The sequence below is a fragment of the Salmo salar genome, chromosome ssa23 (assembly GCF_905237065.1).
Source record: "Salmo salar chromosome ssa23, Ssal_v3.1, whole genome shotgun sequence".
Taxonomy (NCBI): Eukaryota; Metazoa; Chordata; class Actinopteri; order Salmoniformes; family Salmonidae; genus Salmo; species Salmo salar.
In genome coordinates this window covers 10,782,551-10,804,545 of record NC_059464.1, presented here as the reverse complement: position 1 = coordinate 10,804,545, position 21,995 = coordinate 10,782,551, and the positions used below count along the sequence as shown (strand labels likewise).

Sequence of the window (21,995 nt, the reverse complement as noted above, 5' to 3'; positions counted from 1 at the left end):
TGTCCCCATGTGCAGTTGCAAACCGTAGTCTGGCTTTTTTATGGTGGTTTTGGAGAAGTGGATTCTTCCTTGCTGAGCGGCCTTTCAGGATATGTCGATATAGGACTCGTTTTACTGTGGATATAGATACTTTTGTACCTGTTTCCTCCAGCATCTTCACAAGGTCCGTTGCTGTTGTTCTGGGATTGATTTGCACTTTTCGTACCAAATTATGTTAATCTCTTGGAGACAAAATGCATCTCCTTCCGGAGCGGTATGACGGCTGTGTGGTCCCATGGTGTTTATACTTGCGTACTATTGTTTATACAGATGAACGTGGTACCTTCAGGCGTTTGGAAATTGTTCCCAAGGATGAACCAGACTTGTGGAGGTCTGCAACAAATCTTTTCTGAGGTCTTGGCTGATTTATTTTGATTTTCCCATGATGTCAACCAAAGATGCACTGAGTTTGAAGGTAGGCCTTGAAATACATCCACAGGTACACCTCCAACTGACTCAAATGATGTCAATTAGCCTATCAGAAGCTTCTAAAGCCATGACATAATTTTCTGGAATTTTCCAAGCTGCTTAAAGGCACAGTCAACTGGTGTATGTAAACTTCTGACCCACTGGAATTGTGATACAGTGAATTATAAGTGAAATAATCTGTCTGTAAACAATTGTTGGAAAAATTACTTGTGTCATGCACAATGTAGATGTCCTAAAACGCTGGCCAAAACTATAGTTTGTTAACAAGAAATGTGGAGTGGTTGAAAAACGAGTTTTAATGACTCCAACTTAAGTGTATGTAAACTTCCGACTTCAATTGTATACCAGGAGCTGTGCCAGGCCCGCCACGTCTGTTGACTCATCCAGCTGTAACCCATAGAATTCACTGGCTCGTATGCGAAGCAGTAATTGTTTCAAAACATCTCTTGCCATGTCACTGATGCATCGTGAAACAGTGTTGTTTGATGAAGTCATTGTCTGTATAGTTTTTCTGGCCTTTTCCCCCAGCATTGTCCCAGCCATATCCGCGGCACCAGGAATAATTAAGTCCTCCACAATGGTATAGGGCTTGCCCGTCCTAGCCACTCGGTAGCTCACCATATAAGACACTTCTAGCCCTTTCTTATTAATGTTATCTGTTGATTTTATACATGTCTACCTACTCAAAAGGTATCCTTAATTCTCACTCAAAAAACTCCAGTGGCTTATTTTTCAAATTGGCTTGTTTTGTTTCTAAATGTCTGTGCAAGAGTGAAGGTTTCATCGAGTTGTGAGATAGATCTTTTACACATATAACACACTGTGACTGAGGAAAGGCACTACTCCCAGTGTAAGTGAACCCCAAATGAATGTAGTTCTCATTATATTTGTGCCTCTTCGATGGTCCAACGTCCCTGTCTGTTGTTCGTTGCTTTCCCAGGCTGCATCAGATTCACAACTGTCAGTGTCCATGCTAGCTAGGCTAACAACAAATGTAGAATTACTGATGCTAGCATTGGATGTGCTCGTGGAAGCAGAACAACTTGTGTCGTTGACAGGTGGAGGTGTAGTACTGCTGGTAGTAGCAGTACTACCAGTAGAGCTGGTATGTATCTCTATGGATGCGGGTTTTACTAAATTGACTGTTTGAAAATGTGAAGACAATTATTATAATTATTCTTTACGTGAATCACATTTTTATTTGGCGTACCCCTGACGGCATTGCGCGTACCCCTGGTATGGCAAGGCGCTACAGCGGGTAATGCACACGGCCCAGTACATCACTGGGGTCAAGTTTCCTGCGATCCAGGACCTATATACTCGGGGCGGTGTCTGAGGAAGGCCCAAAAAATTGTCAAAGACTCCAGTCACCCAAGTCATAGACTGTACTCTCTGCTACTGCACGGCAAACGGTACCGGAGCACCAAGTCTAGGTCCAAAAGGCTCCTTAACAGCTTCTACCCCCAAGCTATAAGACTGCTTAACAGCTAATCAAATGGCCACCTGGACTATTTACATTGACACCCCTCCCATCTGTTTTTACACTGCTGCTACTCGCTGTGTATTATCTTGCATAGTCACTTTACCCCTACCTACATGTACAAATTACCTCGACTAACCTGTACCCCCGCACATTGACTCGGTAGGTAACCCCTGTTGTTATTTTATTGTGTAACTTTAAATGTTTTACTTTAAATGTTTTACTTTAGTTTATTTAGTAAATATGTTCTTAACTTCTTGAACTGCATTGTTGGTTAAGGACTTGTAAGTAAGCATTTCACGGTAAGGTCTACACCTGTTGCATTCGGCACATCAAAAGTGATTTGATTCTATACTGTGTTCTGCCACCCAGTCCTTTGTAGTAGGCCTACAGCAGCAGTTCTACTCTCACTAGAAGAGTGATGTAACATCCTACTGACCTTCGCCTAAAACGCTGGCTAACAAAGAGAATGCACGCTAATGTAAAAATGAGAATGAAGGGCTGGATAAAGGGCTGAGGTTTGGCCCAGCGCCAGTGTCGACGGAGAGGAGAGGAGTGGATAGGATACGAGAGGAGCAGCGTCTCCTGCCTCCAGTGCATCCTGGGAGGCTGGTGAAAACGTCCCCAGTCTGGCCAACCACTAAACCCAGTGTGGTCACTGTTGTCTTACTATGTGTGAGGCAAATACGCATGACCAATATTTCATTGTTGCACAAGAGACGTACTGTTACTTCGACGTGTGTTTTTTGTGGCTATATTTCTTGTCTTTTTCAAAATGTATTTTCCATCTTTCCCCCATCAAGTCTTAGTTCCTCAATATGTGGTGTGTTTGACAGAGACAGGACACATCTGTGGCAGGTTAGATGTAGTCTGTAGAACTCCAGTCTGAGTCTGAGAAGAGGGATGTATAGAGCGGGGATCGGGACAGACAGAGCCATACACAGAGCCAGAATTGTGACCACACTTCTGGACTCCATTAGTTGTTGATGCGATTGAAGGAAGTGGGAAAATAGGATGGGAGGAAAAAAGGGGGAGGAAGAAGGGAGATTTTCCTGGAAAATGTAAAGCCAATGCCGTCTGGCAGTTGCTAAACAGAGAGGCCACTGGGGCTGGGGCAATATGGCCAGAGGTGTGAAAGACGCACGCAGACAGACACTGCAGTGCTGTACAGTACACTGGGTCCTCTGAACACTCCTGTGTGTGACAGTTGAGAGTCTCTGTTTCTGTGTGTGGATCGGAGTCTTAATCATCCACAGCTGTTGTGATAAGAGTGGGTGCAAACCAGATAGCTAGTATGTACATTCCTGTCTGTTCTAATGTATTAATTAAACAACAAACTAACTTGTGAAAACACAGTAGGCAACCGCAGAACACATCTCTACTGTAAGGAATAAGTCCCAGCATAGCCCCAGGCATGCAGGCAACTGATTTGTACTGTAGTGTCTGTGAGTGAAGGCAAAGGCAGGCAGCCTTGGGAAGCATGGGAACACTAGTGTTTCCAGATCCATACAAAATCCCTTAATTGAGGCATGAATTGGGACAACATGGCGGTATACCGTATATTCCAATACCATTGAAATTATTTCTTGTAAGTTTTTTAAGACATTAATATTTGTTGGTACTTTTTTTACGTAAATACCATCAGTCAACTTCTGCAATACGTTAGGAGATAAAGAAGATAGGTGAAAAGAAGAACACTATCTTCATTTCACAGCTCCATTTCACCTGGGGGGGAAGCAGGTAGCTGACTAGTGGTGGCTATTCAGCAGCCTGATGGTCTGGGGGTAGTAGCTATTGGCCAGTCTTACAGTTTTTGCCGCAAACTGTGAGTAGCATTTTTTCGTTACTTGTATACCTTTATGAGCTGGGATGTCTTTCCTTAAAATAGTTTTAGTCAGAGACTGTTTAGCATTTGCTTAGTATTCTCTATGGGATTTGACATGTACTTGTTAGCATCGCTAACATTCGGATTACAGAGGTAGTGGGGTTAGAAAATAATGCCCCTTGTGTTCAGTGCCTGCATTACCGAATATCCCGGTATGGCACAAGGTCGGTATGAAGGTATGACAATCTGGATAACCCCCAAGACTAGTATCCTGTATCATTTAACAGTAGGAAACTGGTTCAAGGGCTTTCTCTCTATGACAGGGCCTCTTCAGATAGGGGCTTCAGTTTTCGAGCTCAGTCTGCAGCGATCTGCTTTCTCAGGTGTGTGTGTCTGTCTGCTTTCTTAGCCCTGGGTTCAGATGTGTGTCACAGTGAAGGTTATAAGTAGAGCAGAGCAGCAGCCAAGGAGAGAGACTGAAATGACCTTTGTAGGTACTGTAGAAGAGAACGAAGACATTCTCTGTTGTCAAGTGCTACTAGTCTCATGTGTGAGTGTACTGGAAAGACAGCATTAAAAACATGTTTCAAAGCAAGCCACGGATCTGTCAATTCCTTCGGCAGTAATTAAATTCAGAGGCATTTCATTTTTTTTATTACTGTGATTTGATTGGGGGGTCACCCTGAAATGGCCCAAAATACAGCACCTCCTACAAACTCCCAATAAATGATCGGTTCAAACAGTTTATGGGCAACATGTTGCTGTAAGGGCTCTCAGGGTGACACAATGAAGCCTTAGTGAACACAATCACAAACAGCCCAGGAATATGCTGACCCAGGGCTAACCAGCAGCTAGCCAACCTGTCGACAGTCTCTCTCAGACCTTCCAGATGATATTTATTTGGAAAGTGATGTAATGGCCTTCATTAGAGCCTCCATGTGTTTTCCCAGCAGATATTTTTTTTTACATGGAGCCTGAGGCTCCTTGGCTTCAAAGGGCCCTAGCTCGCTAGCAACAGTCTGTGGTGGGTGGTTTAAGACCTCTGATATTTGCTCTTCTATGCAACAAAAAAAGATTATGTCCCAAATGGCACCCTATTTCCTACATAGTGCACAACTTTTGATCAGGGCTCTGGTCAAATGTAGTGTACTATGTAGGGAATAGGGTGTCATTTGGGATGCATACAATCAGACACACACAAGGCGTGTTTGGTGGCAGTGGGTTCCACAACGCACATACTGCAAATATAAGCATTACGGGGCCCGATGAACACAGAGAGGCATAATGCATTAAGATATGAGATGTAAGCGAGGCTTGTGTGTGGATTTCTTGCATAGGAAAACATGTTGCTGTGTTTGTATTGAGTATCAGAAGACTATCAGGACCATAAAACAACAAAGGCAGACTTTTGAAACATTGCAGTTTTGCAGTTAATTAGACCAATCCAAAGTGATTGTATTATTCCACAGATATTTTAAAAACTAGTTGGGCCACTGATGTTTTTGTTCCATTAGTGCTGGAGCCATTAAAAATACTTGTTACTGATGAATGAAGATTGATTATCATAGATTGATTCAGACACTGGCCAAACATCTGGATAGTCATTCTTTTTGTTTTGTAGCGCATTTGTACTGTATACATGTACAGTTTGTGTATGTTGCTAAGGGCAACAACACGATTCCAGTTATGCAGTTAGTTTCCTTGACGAGACATTTTTACTCCCCATACAATTGGGTCTCGCACAAACAAAAGAACGCAAGTCCAAAATGAGGTCACTTCCACAGAACATCCCTCACTGGAGCTCCTTATACTCTACAGTGGTGCTCTGCCAATGTCTGGATAGAAACACACTCATTTTATGCATGGAGCAAATTCCTCTCTAGGACTACATGAACTGTAGGTCAGAAGGATAACAGCAAGACATCAACAATACTAATGTAGCTTCCTCTATGCTCCTGCCTCCTACTCTTCTCTATTTATCCTCCGCCTCCCTACCCCTCATCCTCGACCTCTTCCTCCCTGCCTTCTCTTCCACTACCTCCATCACCTCCTCCTCTATCCTTTCACTCCTCCTTCCTCCATCTCCCTACCCTACAAATCCCCTTAAGGACCCTTACATCTCCATCACTGCACTCAGACTAACGAAAGCCAACCAACCAACCACTCTACATCAACGTTCTTCATATACTATGGGGATAGGGAAAAACATAATGAAAACCTTCATGTTCTCGGCAGGAAGTAGTGGCTTAAGTACTTATTCCAATTGCTGTACATTAACGAATTGGAAGTATCTCATCTTGCCGCTAGCTCTGCTGTTTTTTCATGTGTGCACTGTCAGCTCAAAACACCAGACTCACTTGCGGTCCATTTTTTCCAAGGCCGCCAAGTTCCCCCGTCTCCCCCTGAAAACCAGAACATCAAAACAGAACATTAGTCAGCTAGCTTTCTGTGTGCATTAAGATCCAGCCGTTGGTTGCACTTCCACATGATCAACAGCTTGCACAGGGTTAATAAACAAATGATTAAAGCACACATGGAGATGCTCTTGATTTCCTCTGTTTCTGTTTCTTTCACTCCTGTGGGTTGCCATTATGCTCTGGGGTCCCGTGTGGCTCAGTTGGTAGAGCATGGTGTTTGCAACGGTGTTTGCAATGCCAGGGTTGTGGGTTTGATTCCCGCAGGGGACCAGTACGGAGAAAAAAAATTATGAAATGTATGCATTCACTACTGTAAGTCGCTCTGGATAAGAGCGTCTGCTAAATGACTAAAATGTAAATGTAAAAATGCTCTAATGACAGCCCAGGGAGAATTCCTTCTTAATAATGAGGTGCAACACATCTATTAGACAACCAACTAACCCAAGTACCCAATACAGAGACTCTGACTTACTGCATGGCATTTTGAGGAAAACACTAAAGGGGAATTCCTACTGATAAACCTCTGCTACATTGTGTCGCAGTGAAGACGATGGCACAAGGCATTGTGCAGGGGAAACCGACTGCTCCTTTCATTGTAGCCCCGGAAGTTCAAGGCTGATATCAGTACTGCAGGCATTGTTAGTAGAAAACAGGATTCCCCCATTATAGTGAATGGAAAAATGGCAAACTTCGTGGTCAATCATCATATATATATATACACACTGCTCAAAAAAATAAAGGGAACACTTAAACAACGCATCCTAGATCTGAATGAAAGAAATAATCTTATTAAATACTTTTTTTCTTTACATATTTGAATGTGCTGACAACAAAATCACACAGAAATAATCAATGGAAATCCAATTTATCAACGCATGGAGGTCTGGATTTGGAGTCACACTCAAAATTAAAGTGGAAAACCACACTACAGGCTGATCCAACTTTGATGTAATGTCCTTAAAACAAGTCAAAATGAGGCTCAGTAGTGTGTGTGGCCTCCACGTGCCTGTATGACCTCCCTACAATGCCTGGGCATGCTCCTGATGAGGTGGCGGATGGTCTCCTGAGGGATCTCCTTCCAGACCTGGACTAAAGCATCCGCCAACTCCTGGACAGTCTGTGGTGCAACGTGGCGTTGGTGGATGGAGCTAGACATGATGTCCCAGATGTGCTCAATTGGATTCAGGTCTGGGGAACGTGCGGTCCATAGCATCAATGCCTTCCTCTTGCAGGAACTGCTGACACACTCCAGCCACATGAGGTCTAGCATTGTCTTGCATTAGGAGGAACCCAGTGCCAACCGCACCAGCATATGGTCTCACAAGGGGTCTGAGGATCTCATCTCAGTACCTAATGGCAGTCAGGCTACCTCTGGCGAGCACATGGAGGGCTGTGCGGCCCCCCAAAGAAATGCCACCCCACACCATGACTGACCCACCGCCAAACCGGTCATGCTGGAGGATGTTGCAGGCAGCAGAACATTCTCCACGGCGTCTCCAGACTCTGTCACGTCTGTCATGTGCTCAGTGTGAACCTGCTTTCATCTGTGAAGAGCACAGGGCGCCAGTGGCGAATTTGCCAATCTTGGTGTTATATGGCAAATGCCAAACGTCCTGCACGGTGTTGGGCTGTAAGCACAACCCCCACCTGTGGACGTCGGGCCCTCATACCACCCTCATGGAGTCTGTTTCTGACCGTTTGAGCAGACACATGCACATTTGTGGCCTGCTGGAGGTCATTTTGCAGGGCTCTGGCAGTGCTCCTCCTGCTCCTCCTTGCACAAAGGCGGAGGTAGCGGTCCTGCTGCTGGGTTGTTGCCCTCCTACAGCCTCCTCTACGTCTCCTGATGTACTGGCCTGTCTCCTGGTAGCGCCTCCATGCTCTGGACACTACGCTGACAGACACAGCAAACCTTCTTGCCACAGCTCGCATTGATGTGCCATCCTGGATGAGCTGCACTACCTGAGCCACTTGTGTGGGTTGTAGACTCCGTCTCATGCTACCACTAGAGTGAAAGCACCGCCAGCATTCAAAAGTGACCAAAACATCAGCCAGGAAGCATAGGAACTGAGAAGTGGTCTGTGGTCTCCACCTGCACAACCACTCCTTTATTGGGGGTGTCTTGCTTATTGCCTATAATTTCCACCTGTTGTCTATTCCATTTGCACAACAGCATGTGAAATGTATTGTCAATCAGTGTTGCTTCCTAAGTGGACAGTTTGATTTCACAGAAGTGTGATTGACTTGGAGTTACATTGTGTTGTTTAAGTGGTCCCTTTATTTTTTTGAGCAGTATATATATATATATATATATATATATATATATATATATATTTTTTTTAAGAAAATCACAGTGCCAATAATTGCTTCTAATATACCAGATGTACAGTATGTCATTGAACTGATTATTTGAGAATCGCACACAGAAGAAGTTAAAAGGATATTTAGTTGCTAATGGCAGCCTGCAGTACCCTGGTCAGCCTTCAACTCAGTTTACTCAATGAGAGTGGACAACACTGAGCTAGCCTGCAACGTAACTTCCTGGAGTAGCTCAAACTGTGCATGTCATGTCTCCATGAGAAGCCAACTTCACCGACTTAATTTGGCTTCAAAGCACTGTTGAGTCTTCACATAGGAATGAATGGTGTGACGTGATCAGTGGTTTTGTGTGTACAAAACATGAGGAACCGCGACATAGACTGACCGTGGTTTATCCAGGTGAAAGCTATTATCCCTTATTGATGTCACCTATTAAATCCACTTCAATCAGTGTAGATGGAGGGGGGGAGACAGGTTAAAGAAGGATTTTTAAGCCTTGAAACAATTGAGACATAGATTGTGCATTTGTGCCATTTAGAGGGTGAATGGGCAAGACAAAAGATTGAAGTGCCTTTGAATGGGTTATGGTAGTAGGTTCCAGGCGCACCGGTTTGAGTGTGTTAAGAACTGTAACACTGCTCGGTTTTTCACGCTTAACAGTTTGTTTGTGTGTGTATCAAGAATGGTCCACCACCCAAAGGACATCCAGCCAACTTGACACAACTTTGGGAAGCATTGGAGTCAACGTGGGTCAGCATCCCTCTGGTAAGCTTTCGACACCTTGTAGAGTCCATGCCCCGACGAATTGAGGCTGTTCTGACGGCAAAATTGGGTGCAACTCAAACTCAAGTCTGGAATTTTACCCTTCATTAACTTAAAGAAAAAACGTTTAACCAAGACATGTTGATTAGATAGTGTGTTTTCATAAAAAAAGGAGGATTCCTGGCAACCTGGTTATGGCTTACTGTTGTCATTCTGGAAAGCTAGCTCACGATTAGACACTTAACATGTGTGGAAGGCCAATGGAAAGAGATGGTTAGACAAACACACACTCGACCATATCAGCAAATGTACTTGATCGACTCACATTACGTTGTCTGGGTGGCTGGTGGTTTGTCTAAACAGACCAATACTGTATGTACCAGAGGGGGCTAATGGCAGGAGCTATAGGAGGACAGACTCATTGTAATGGCTGGAATGGAATTATGGAATGGGTATCAAACACATCAAAACATATGGAAACCACAAGTTTGACTCCATTACATTTATTCCATTCCAGCCAAAACAATGAGCCCGTCCTCCTATAGCGCCTCCCACCAGCCTCCTCTGGTGGGAGGTATTCAAGCTGATAGTCATTTCTTACCTTCAGTCCCTCTGGGCCAGATTCGCCAATGTAGCCTTTCCTTCCAGGTCTACCCTGAGAAAATGAAAACGAATACTGTTGATTACAGGATACTCATGCTTGTTTAGAATCACATCTCATCTATATTGCTTCCTGTGCAATAACTAATACATGTGAAACACCTGGAGAAGGGTGGAGGTTGGGGCCAATGGGAAAACATGCACAGTGGTTTATCTATATTGTGATAGGATGGCAGGCTGGAGACACTTACAGGGGGGCCAGGACCGCCAGGAAGGCCAAGGGGCCCCTCATCACCCTGAAAACACAGTAAAACTGTTAAACACAGTGCAATACATTGCATACAGCTGGATATGGAGATATGGTAATATCACTTGGCACTGGCAGTAACACTGGCTGAATAACAATCCCAATTTCTCATCTCATCCCATGTGCATAGATCTACCAATGTTCATGCCACATACTGTAGATCATGCAACAGCGTGTGTGTGTGTGTGTGTGTGTGGGTGGGTGGGTGTGTACTACCATCAATCATTGTGTTCCCTCTATCAAAGTCACCTGGATGTTTCTCTCCATGTTCACTACCCGAAGGAGCATTTGATAAATACAATGTTAAGCATACCTGATTTCTGTCTCCACTACGAAACATGTTCTGCTTTGAGGCATTTTCTCTGATCAGTTTAAGTGAAAGTGAATTACATCAATGCTATAGTGATTGAACTACACAGCATTTTCTTACAGGTTATACAATAATACTCTGTGCCAGGAAAGAGAGAAAGAGAGCGTGGGACCTTCCAACTCTGTACCACAGTTGACTTGGACGCCAAAACTAACACTGTACACGCTGTACACACTGCCAAGAATTCTGTTCTTATTTTCCACTACTGCCTGGAAAACTCCCGGGCTTGGCCTGCCTTGTTTTTATTAGCACCCTGTGATGAATCATGACATCATACTGTACAGTGGAACATGCCCTGGGACCACTCCACACAACCCGAGCCTGGCAGCACAGCCTGTAACTAGTAACGTGTGCCTCAATACTGGTGGCAGGTTCAAATGCTGAGTATGAACAGACTCTATGAACTCGCTGTTCTGTTTCATAATCCAATGCAAACACGTTATCTTAATTGAACTCCTTTTACACAAATGATCTGGCTTGCTACCTGCTTGATTAGATGTGTCTGTGCAGTATTTTGAGTGTAATCTATTTAGTGATGATCGAAAGGGAGAATACAAATCTATTACCTCTATTCCTTTTGGCCCTGGTGGTCTCTGTGGCCCTCTGGCACCTTGGAGACCCTGAAACAGAACAGGATATTAGTGAAAACATACACATTAACCCTCATGAGGAAAAAAATGCACTGAGGATTAAGTCTTTTTTTCTGGGATAGAGTGGAGTTGTGAAAACAGTTCATGCCTCTTTTTTTATATATATACCTTAGGTCCAGGGGGGCCATTGGGACCTGGCACACCGATGTCTCCAGGAAAACCCTGAGAAGACAAGACAAGAGTACAAAAAAAGGAGTTTAAAAGGAACCACCTAGTTCTTTGACTGACATCATTAGTCACATGACTGATGTGATCGTGTAAATTTGACGCCACACCTTTATCTAGCACAACACACCTGAACTCCGGAACACACCTACATGTATACAATTACTTTATATTCCATTCTATAACATCCTCATTTCTGTATGTCTGCGTACAGAAAGAGAGAGTAGGATTTCCACATAGCGTGACTACATGCACGTGCATTGCCATTCGTGGCAGGGTAAGGGTCATGAGAGAGGGATTCATTTGGATTTTTTAAATAGACTACTTTATTTACGGATTCTCAATTATGAGAACAGAGAGCACACTGCCCCTTTGTAAGCCACAGTTGGCAACAGTGATAAATACGTATTTATAGAGAAGACAGTTAAGCCCTGACTATCGGAACATGCTGTAAAGGGGGTGATGGAGAGCGATGTTAGGGTGAAGACTGTCAGATACACCTGCCTCAGTACGGCATGGCTGGCTCAGTTAAAACAGGGGTGGTAGAGGGGTTGGAGCGGTGTGGGGGGAGTTGATGGAGGAGAGGGGGAGAGGGAGTAATGGATGGAGACCCATCAGATTTACAGGTGTGGCATTTTAATAGGGTTAAATGGAGTGAACCTTTCTGGGCTCTTTGATCTTGACAAGGCAACACACAGTGGAAATACAACAACCCATAAAGCGGAGTTCTAACGTTTCTACGATGGACGATAAAGAAAAGTGAGCCGTTGTTGGATTCAGTTTGATAAAACATGTGTTTCACATGACATGCACACATCAAGAACATTACAGGATCTGTTTATTCCCTTTACTGGTGATCTCCTAATCTCCTATCTGTTAGATATGCTAGACTGAGAGTAAATCAAAAGCAATGTGACACAGGGATGAAGGAAAGCTTACTTTATCTATTTCTGTAATGGATTTAAGGAGTGCTATAAATGTATTTTTCAGATGGTTCAGTTGGCTTGGCGAGTGTATCCTGTCCTCCCAGGTTGGACTCTGTCCCCCAAGTTCACTACCGTGTCTTATCTGTTTGCTTATCTGGGTCGTTCCACGAAATGAGTGCCTTTCGCACCCATTTCAAATGTTAAGTAGAAATTGTGCACCAATATTGAATTTTAAAAGCCTATATTAAATAAAGTGTCTTTTAATATAGACCACATGGTGAATTTAATCAATCAGATTTTTTTCTATGAAAGAAAAACTTGCTACAGTGTAAAATTCATAATTTGTCCCTCCATGCACCCTCTGTGACTTCTACAAAGATTTTAAGTAACTTAACCCCAACATTTCTCCAAGTTTTTTCCATCATTGTAAAGCCCTGGTTATTTTGTTGTTTTGACAAAGTCATTTCTGAAGATTATTTATTTCATGTGATTAGTGATTCATTTATGTCTGTCAACCCTGTTTGCCTGAGCATGTGGATGTTTGTTGGGATGAATCTCTCTGGGCCAAGTCAAAAGGGCTCCCGAGTGGCACGGCGGTCTAAGGCACTGCATCTCAGTACAAGAGGCATCACTATAGACCCTGGATCAAATCCAGGATGTATCACATCTGGCTGTGATTGGGAATCCAAAAGGGTGGTGCATAATTGGCCCAGCGTTGTCTGGGTTTGGCCAGGGTAGGCTGTCATTGTAAATAAGAATTTGTTCTTAGCTGATGTGCCTAGTTAAAAAAATGCAGCGGTCTAAGGCATGACATTGGCAGTGTCACTACAGATCCTGGTTTGATCCCGGGCTGTATCACAACTGCCTGTAATCTGGAGTCCGTATAGGGCAGCGCACAATTGGTCTGGGGTAGGCCATCATTGTAAATATGATTTTGTTCTTCACTGACCTGCCTTGTTAAATTAAAAAAAGTAGTGTCAATCTGCAGTTGCTACATACATTTATAGACTCATAAATAAATGATATGTACCCATTGATTATTGAAGAATATAACTTACCTCATAAGCTCAATTCAACTGCTGTACCCCATCAGAAACCATAATATAAGCTTGTTTTACTCCAATGTTTGCAAAAAAGTCAATGGAAACAAACACTATATGGTTTAAACTATTTTCATATCATGGATAGTCATTCCTTGCATCCATAGCTCTGTCATTTAATTTGAGAGTAGTTACATTTCTCTAGCCTCATCCCTCAGCTTTTTACCAACACAGAGCCAGGGAATTAACTTTGTTATTGTTTGATCTGCTGATTGCCGCTTTAAGGTTAGGGTTAGGCATAAGGTTAGCATGTGGTTAAGATTAAGGTTAGGATTGTGCTTAAAATGAGATTTTATGACTTTGTGGCTGTGCCAGCTAGTGAATACCCTGCAGCGTAGCCTCCAGTACATGAGCCATTCCAATAAATGCCAACCCGCGTTAAGTGAACTGAACTCTCATTTTAATATGGTGAAACTATTCCTTTTTAAATATTTATTTCAGAAGAAACATTGAACATCTACTAGTCAAATGACAGTGTAAAAGTAGGTGAGCTGGTTCTACACTTTTTGGCCATTTACTTGTGTTTTGTGGTGGATTCTGTTAGTGATTATTTATTTTTTGTGAAGCTTGCATTCAATTGCCACTCCCTGTTGCACACAAGCTTCCATTCCCCCTTTCACGAGGGGATTTACAGCTGATTTAAGTTGAAATCGTCCAACCTGTTACGGTCAACCCAGTTACTTAGGCACTTACCATAGTCATTACTTTTATTTAACCTCTTGGGATGGGAAAATGTAAACAGTAGATGGGTTGTTCCACCAATTCAGTGCCTTTTGAGAAGTATTAAATGTTTGAATTCACCTCATTTTTACATTCAGTCATAAAGAGCACATGTTTAACTTGGGTGGCATATCACTGCAGAATACTGTGGTAGCCATCCTTGTTAAGTGTGCCTTGAATTCTAAATAAATCACTGACAGTGTCACCAGCAAAGGACCCCCACACCATCACACCTCCTCCTCCATGCTTCACGGTGGGAACCACACATGCGGAGATCATCTGTTCACCTTCTTTGTGTCTCACAAAGACATGGCGATTGAAACCAAAAATCTCAAATTTGGACTCATCAGACCAAAGGACAGATTTCTACCGGTCTAATGTCCAATGCTCATGTTTCTTGGCCTAAGTAAGTCTCTTCTTATTATTGGTGTCCTTTAGTAGTGATTTCTTTGCAGCAATTCGACCGTGAAGGTCTGATTCATGCAGTCTCCTCTGAACAGTTGATGTTGAGATGTGTCTGTTACTTGAACTCTGTGAAGCATTTATTTGGGTGGAAATTTCTGAGGCTGGTAACTAATGAACATATCCTTTGCAGCAGAGGTAACTCTGGGTCTTCCTTTCCTGTGGTGGTCCTCATGAGAGCCAGTTTCATCATAGCGCTTGATGTTTTTTGCGACTGCACTTGAAGAAACTCTCAAAGATTTTCTGGAATGACTGAACTTTACGTCTTAAAGTAATGATGGATTGTCGTTTCTCTTTGCTTATTTGAACTGTTCTTGCCATAATATGGACTTGGTCTTTTACCAAATAGGGCTATCTTCTGTATACCACCCCTTCCTTGTCACAACACAACTGATCTGCTGAAATGCATTAAGAAGGAAAGAAATTCCACAAATTAACTTTTAACAAGGCACACCTGTTAATTGAAATGCATTCCAGGTGACTACCTCATGAAGGTGGTTGAGATAATGCCAAGAGTGCTCAAAGCTGTCATCAAGGCAAAGGGTGGCTACTTTGAAGAATCTCAAATATAAAATATATTTTGATTTGTGTAACACTTTTTTGGTTACTACATGATTCTGTATGTTTTTTCATAGTTTTTATGTCTCCACTATTATTCTACAATGTAGAAAATAGTAAAAAATAAAGAAAAACCCTTGAATGAGTAGGTGTTTCCAAACTTTTGACTGGTACTGTAGATATGTAGCAGTCATAAAAAAAAAATTCACTACACTGGACCTGTGCCAATTGCTTCTACACACTGTCTTATCTGTGTGTGTATCTATGTAAGTATCTTTGTGTATGACACAACCTGGGAGAAACCATAGTGATAGTGCCTTTGTTTTGGCATCTATCAGGCAATAACTATAGTTAATATGGACCTGTGCCCAAGTTGCTTTTACACACTGTCTAATTAGAGAGTAAAGACACAGAGAGAGACGTGGGGCTGGTAGGGTTTTATGGTGTTCGTGTAGTTATAGTGTCATGTTTGTGTTTGGACTGGAGGATCAGTTACTTCCATCCTGTACCGTTGTATTTTCACATTCTTTTTCCAAGATGGCATAGCAGTCAGATGTCCGTTGTCCTCCTCTTGTCGTTTCCCGTGTATATACTGTATATATTTACATCTTTTCTTCGCATATCTTTTTATATATTTTTTTCTAAAAACTCAACCTCAAAACACTCTCCCGCCTCACCAATTTAAAAAAATGTATTATTTACCTCAAATCTGAAATCCACAACAGAAGCTAGCCAGAGGTTAGCCAGAGGCTGGCCAGTTCACTGGCTAACGTTGGAGTTCAGCTAGCCACGGTTGGCGGTCATCAGCTATCCCTTAGCTCGAAAAGCTATCGCCAGTTTTGTACAGCGCGACTCAGACCAGAGCCTACCGGACCTATTTTTCTCTCCATATCCCCGGATTTCTACCGCAGGCTCTGGACATTTACACCTGGATCTTGCAGCTAGCTAGCTGCTACCCGAGTGACTATTGGCTAACGTCTTGTCCCGGAGCTAACATCAATTATTCCGGAGCTAGCCAGCTGAAGAGTTCCATCAGCCATTCCTGGGCTACAATCACCTATCCGGACCCGTTTTACTGCCGATGCGGAGCCCCATCGGGCCTTCACGACTGGACTACCGACGTTATCTGCCGAGGGAGTTATCCAACTGGCCCCTCCGTCGCGATGTAACCTGAACGCCCATCTGCGGCCCGCTAATCGTTAGCTGTCTTATCGGCTGCTATCTTAATAGGTCTATCGGACAATTTTCTTGGGCCACTATAACTATAACTATTTTGCCAATTGGACTGGTCCCCCCTACCACACGGAACCCCACTAATCTACAGATGGAAACGCATGTGGTGGCTAAAAACAGACCTCCCTCCATCTTCTGCCAGCTTGCTACCTATGGCCCGGCTAGCTGTCTGTATCTCACTTGGACATTTATGATCACTCAGCTAAGCATGCCTCTCCTTAATGTCAATATTCCTTGTACATTGCTGTTCTGGTTAGTGTTTATCTCCAATGTATTCACGTCCTACCATACCTTGGTCTGTACATTATACCTTGAAGCTATTTTATCGCCCCCAGAAACCTGCACCTTTTACTCTCTATTCTGGACGTCATTAACGACCAATTCTCATAGCTTTTAGCCGTACCCTTATCCTACTCCTCCTCTGTTCCTCTGGTGATGTAGAGGTGAATCCAGGCCCTGCAGTGCCTAGCTCCACTTCTATTCCCCAGCCACTCTCTTTTGATGACTTCTGTAACCGTAATAGCCTTGGTTTCATGCATGTTAACATTAGAAGCCTCCTCCCTAAGTTTGTTTTATTCACTGCTTTAGCAACCCGGATGTCTTAGCCGTGTCTGAATCCTGGCTTAAGAAGTCCACCAAAAACTCTGAAATCTTCATCCCTAACTACAACATTTTCAGACAAGATAGAACGGCCAAAGGGGGCGGTGATGCAATCTACTGCAGAGATAGCCTGCAGAGTTCTGTCCTACTATCCAGGTCTGTACCCAAACAATTTGAACTTCTACTTTTAAAAATCCATCTCTCTAAAAACAAGTCTCTCACTGTTGCCACCTGCTATAGACCACCCTCTGCCCCCAGCTGTGCTCTGGACACGATATGTGAACTGATTGCCCCCCATCTGTCTTCAGAGCTCGTGCTGCTAGGTGACCTAAACTGGGACATGCTTAACACCCCAGACATCCTACAATCTAAGCTTGATGCCCTCAATCTCACACAAATTATCAATGAACCTACCAGGTACCACCCCAAAGCCGTAAACACGGGCACACTCATAGATATCATCCTAACCAACTTGCCCTCTAAATACACCTCTGCTGTTTTCAACCAAGATCTCAGCGATCACTGCCTCATTGCCTGCATCCGTAATGGGTCAGCGGTCAAACGACCTCCACTCATCACTGTCAAACGCTCCCTGAAACATTTCAGTGAGCAAGCCTTTCTAATCGACCTGGCCCGGGTATTCTGGAAGGATATTGACCTCATCCCGTCAGTAGAGGATGCCTGGTTATTTTTTTAAAATGCCTTCCTCACCATCTTAAATAAGCATGCCCCATTCAAGAAATTTAGAACCAGGAACAGATATAGCCCTTGGTTCTCTCCAGACCTGACTGCCCTTAACCAACACAAAAACATCCTGTGGCGTTCTGCATTAGCATCGAACAGCCCCCGTGATATGCAACTTTTCAGGGAAGTTAGAAACCAATATACACAGGCAGTTAGAAAAGCCAAGGCTAGATTTTTCAAGCAGAAATTTGCTTTCTGCAACACAAACTCAAAAAAGTTCTGGGACATTGTAAAGTCCATGGAGAATAAGAACACCTCCTCCCAGCTGCCCACTGCACTGAGGATAGGAAACTCTGTCACCTCTGATAAATCCACTATAATTGAGAATTTTCAATAAGCATTTTTCTACGGGTGGCCATGCTTTCCACCTGGCTACCCCTACCGCGGTCAACAGCACTGCACCCCCCACAGTTACTCGCCCAAGCCTTCCCCATTTCTCCTTCTCCCAAATCCAGTCAGCTGATGTTCTGAAAGAGCTGCAAAATCTGGACCCCTACAAATCAGCCAGGCTAGACAATCTGGACCCTTTCTTTCTAAAATGATCTGCCGAAATTGTTGCAACTCCTATTACTAGCCTGTTCAACCTCTCTTTCGTGTCGTCTGAGATTCCAAAAGATTGGAAAGCAGCTGCGGTCATCCCCCTCTTCAAAGGAGGGGACTCTTGACCCAAACCGCTACAGACCTATATCTATCCTACCCTGGCTTTCTAAGGTCTTCGAAAGCCAAGTCAACAAACAGATTACCGACCATTTCGAATCCCACCGCACCTTCTCCGCTATGCAATCTGGTTTCAGAGCTGGTCATGGGTGCACCTCAGCCATACTCAAGGTCCTAAACGATATCGTAACCGCCATCGATAAGAAACAATACTGTGCTGCCGTATTCATTGACCTGGCCAAGGCTTTCGACTCTGTCAATCACCACATCCTCATCGGCAGACTCAATAGCCTTGGTTTCTCAAATGATTGCCTCGCCTGGTTCACCAACTACTTCTCTGATAGAGTTCAATGTGTCAAATCGGACGGCCTGTTGTCCGGGCCTCTGGTAGTCTCTATGGGGGTGCCACAGGGTTCAATTCTTGGGCCAACTCTTTTCTCTGTGTACATCAATGATGTCGCTCTTGCTGCTGGCGAGTCTCTGATCCACCTCTACGCAGACGACACCATTCTGTATACTTCTGGCCCTTCTTTGGACACTGTGTTAACAACCCTCCAGACGAGCTTCAATGCCATACAACTCTCCTTCCGTGGCCTCCAACTGCTCTTAAATACAAGTAAAACTAAATGCATGCTCTTCAACCAATCGCTGCCTGCACCTGCCCGCCCGTCCAGCATCACTACTCTGGACGATTCTGACTTAAAATATGTGGACAACTACAAATACCTAGGTGTCTGGTTAGACTGTAAGCTCTTCTTCCAGACTCACATCAAACATCTCCAATGCAAAGTTAAATCTAGAATCCTTCACTCATGCTGCCAAACATACCCTCGTAAAACTGACCATACTACCGATCCTCGACTTCGGCGATGTCATTTACAAAATAGCCTCCAAAACCCTACTCAATAAACTGGATGCAGTCTATCACAGTGTCATCCGTTTTGTCACCAAAGCCCCATATACTACCCACCACTGCAACCTGTACGCTCTCGTTGGCTGGCCCTCGCTTCATACTCGCCGCCAAACCCACTGGCTCCAGGTCATCTACAAGACCCTGCTAGGTAAAGTCCCCCCTTATCTCCGCTCACTGGTCACCATAGCAGCACCCACCTGTAGCATGCGCTCCAGCAGGTATATCTCTCTGGTCACCCCCAAAGCCAATTCCTCCTTTGGCCGTCTCTCCTTCCAGTTCTCTGCTGCCAATGACTGGAACGAACTACAAAAATCTCTGAAACTGGAAACACTTATCTCCCTCACTAGCTTTAAGCACCAGCTGTCAGAGCAGCTCACAGATCACTGCACCTATAATTTAGCCCATACAATTATCCCTTCCCCTACTGTATTTATTTATTTATTTATTTTGCTCCTTTGCACCCCATTATTTCTATTTCTACTTTGCACTTTCTTCCACTGCAAATCTACCATTCCAGTGTTTTACTTGCTATATTGTATTTACTTTGCCACCATGGCCTTTTTTGCCTTTACCTCCCTTATCTCACATCATTTGCTCACATTGTATATAGACTTATTTTTCTACTGTATTATTGACTGTATGTTTGCTTTACTCCATGTGTAACTCTGTGTTGTTGTATGTGTCGAACTGCTTTGCTTTATCTTGGCCAGGTCGCAATTGTAAATGAGAACCTGTTCTCAACTAGCCTACCTGGTTAAATAAAGGTGAAATAAATAAATACAAATTCCCGGTGTATCTGTTTACAACCTGATCTCTGGACAGAACACAGGTAATAGAGCAGGGGCCGTTTCTTTGTCTCATCTCTGCTGTCTCATCTCTGCTGTTCCATCTCTGCTGTCCCATCTCTGCTGTCCCATCTCTGCTGTCCCATCTCTGCTGTCCCATCTCTGCTGTCCCATCTCTGCTGTCCCATCTCTGCTGTCTCATCCCTGCCACTAATTTCCCTCTGGGAAAATAAAGTTGAAACTGGAACTGGAAACAATCTAATCTCTGACAGGTAATAGGACAGGTGCACGATATGCTCCCAACAGAGCAAAAATTTGAACCTGACTAAAACAACATTGTGTAGGAACAGACGTTTAGATCAGGATGATATGTTTTTATGATTGGTTCGGTTTGCTTGTTTTACCATTTATAGCGCTATATGACAGAAGTTTATGATAGAATACTGAGCATTATCAGTAGCTCAATTAGGATGCTACAGACTGTACTATCACACATCTAAAATAGTGTGGCTTAAATGATATCAGTGTTTAGTTGTCTTACCTCAGGTCCTGGTGGGCCGGGAGGTCCCTGCGGTCCGATGTCACCCATCTTACCCTGTCAAACAGAGACATGAAAACATTAACACAAACAGTGGAAACATCAAAACATTTTTTTTTTTACCTTTACTTAACGAATGCCAAGCATCTTTCTCTCTTCTTGTCTTTCACTCTCACACACAGACACCCACACATGCATAATGTATATTTTGCACAAAAACAACATAAGGCATATAAAAGCTTGGCACTCATAATATCGGTTTCTCTGTAGTAAGTCTTCACCATCACTCTATTTGACAGTTGCCAATGTTTCTGAGAAGGAAGGCACGGTGTGTATTGTTTTGTCAAATATTAATATGGTCTTTCTGTGATGCCACAGTGACCAATGGTGTGTGATTGCGGCCCGCAATTCGGGGCGTTCCTGCATGTGGGTATTCCTGGATCGGCAGTAACGCCCCCTCCCCTTGAGCATCCGATTTGTTCCTGCATGTGGCTTGTGTTTATGTGCCACTTATGATATTCTGCGATTTAAAATGTGGGTCAAAAGGGAAATACAAGTATTATCAGAGTTTTTTTGGTTTGGTGTTTATTTGTTTTGTCAGAACAAATATTCATATGGTCTTGCTGTGATGCCACAGTGGCTGACTGACTGGCGTCTGCAGCCCAAGTGGATATGCCAGGGAGGGCAAACACTTGCTCAGGCAGATGTGAAGCATACACGTAATTGGACAGCTTTAGCTTTAAAATATGGGAGCGTCTTTGCGGTATATTCACTTAATACTATGCCAAACTGCGCAGGTTTTAGCTTTCTGTGCTAAAAATACTAATTCAATGTAAAATTAAAGAAAATAACCTATGCTAGGACTATAGAACATACTCCCTTGTTGACTGTAATCGACTCATGCAGGACCCAACAGATGGTCTAAATATGTTGCGTGAATTTGTCATATTAGTTTTCAGGCAGAGAGTTTGAGTTTCGGACAGTTATATGGTCTGTTTGGAACAAAGTGCAAGTCGCTAAAAGGTACAGGGTGTTTACTGGGGTCGTTACATTAATTATGTGACGGGTGCGCACACACACACACACACACACTACGTACAGGTGGGCCTGTTTTCCCAAGGAGTCCAGGAGGTCCAGGTAAGCCAGCAGCACCCTGGGGGCACAAACAAACACACAACACATGTTTATGCTCCTATTCTCTCCATCACTCATTATCTGACTCCCTCTCTTTTACTTTTTTTTCTCTGTCTGTGTGTGTGTGTGTGTGTGTGTGTGTGTGTGTGTGTGTGTGTGTGTGTGTGTGTGTGTGTGTGTGTGTGTGTGTGTGATAGACAATGTGAGAGGGACCTGAGGTTGTTAATTCTACATCACACTTCTGACAGGCAGCACTGGGCTT

At 43.6% G+C, this 21,995-nt stretch overlaps 1 protein-coding gene across 1 annotated transcript in view; it reads right to left on the bottom strand.

Annotated features, from left to right (window-relative positions):
- LOC106584045 (collagen alpha-1(XXIV) chain) overlaps window positions 1–21,995 on the bottom strand; it is a 187,550-nt gene that overhangs the window by 73,803 nt on the left and 91,752 nt on the right. Inside the window, exons 18-24 of the mRNA XM_014168854.2 lie at window positions 21,699–21,752; window positions 20,603–20,656; window positions 11,307–11,360; window positions 11,115–11,168; window positions 10,123–10,167; window positions 9,873–9,926; window positions 6,131–6,175 (exon numbers count right to left, since the gene is read on the bottom strand). Coding sequence (XP_014024329.2) covers window positions 6,131–6,175; window positions 9,873–9,926; window positions 10,123–10,167; window positions 11,115–11,168; window positions 11,307–11,360; window positions 20,603–20,656; window positions 21,699–21,752 — 360 coding nt within the window. The remainder of the gene's footprint in view (window positions 1–6,130; window positions 6,176–9,872; window positions 9,927–10,122; window positions 10,168–11,114; window positions 11,169–11,306; window positions 11,361–20,602; window positions 20,657–21,698; window positions 21,753–21,995) is intronic.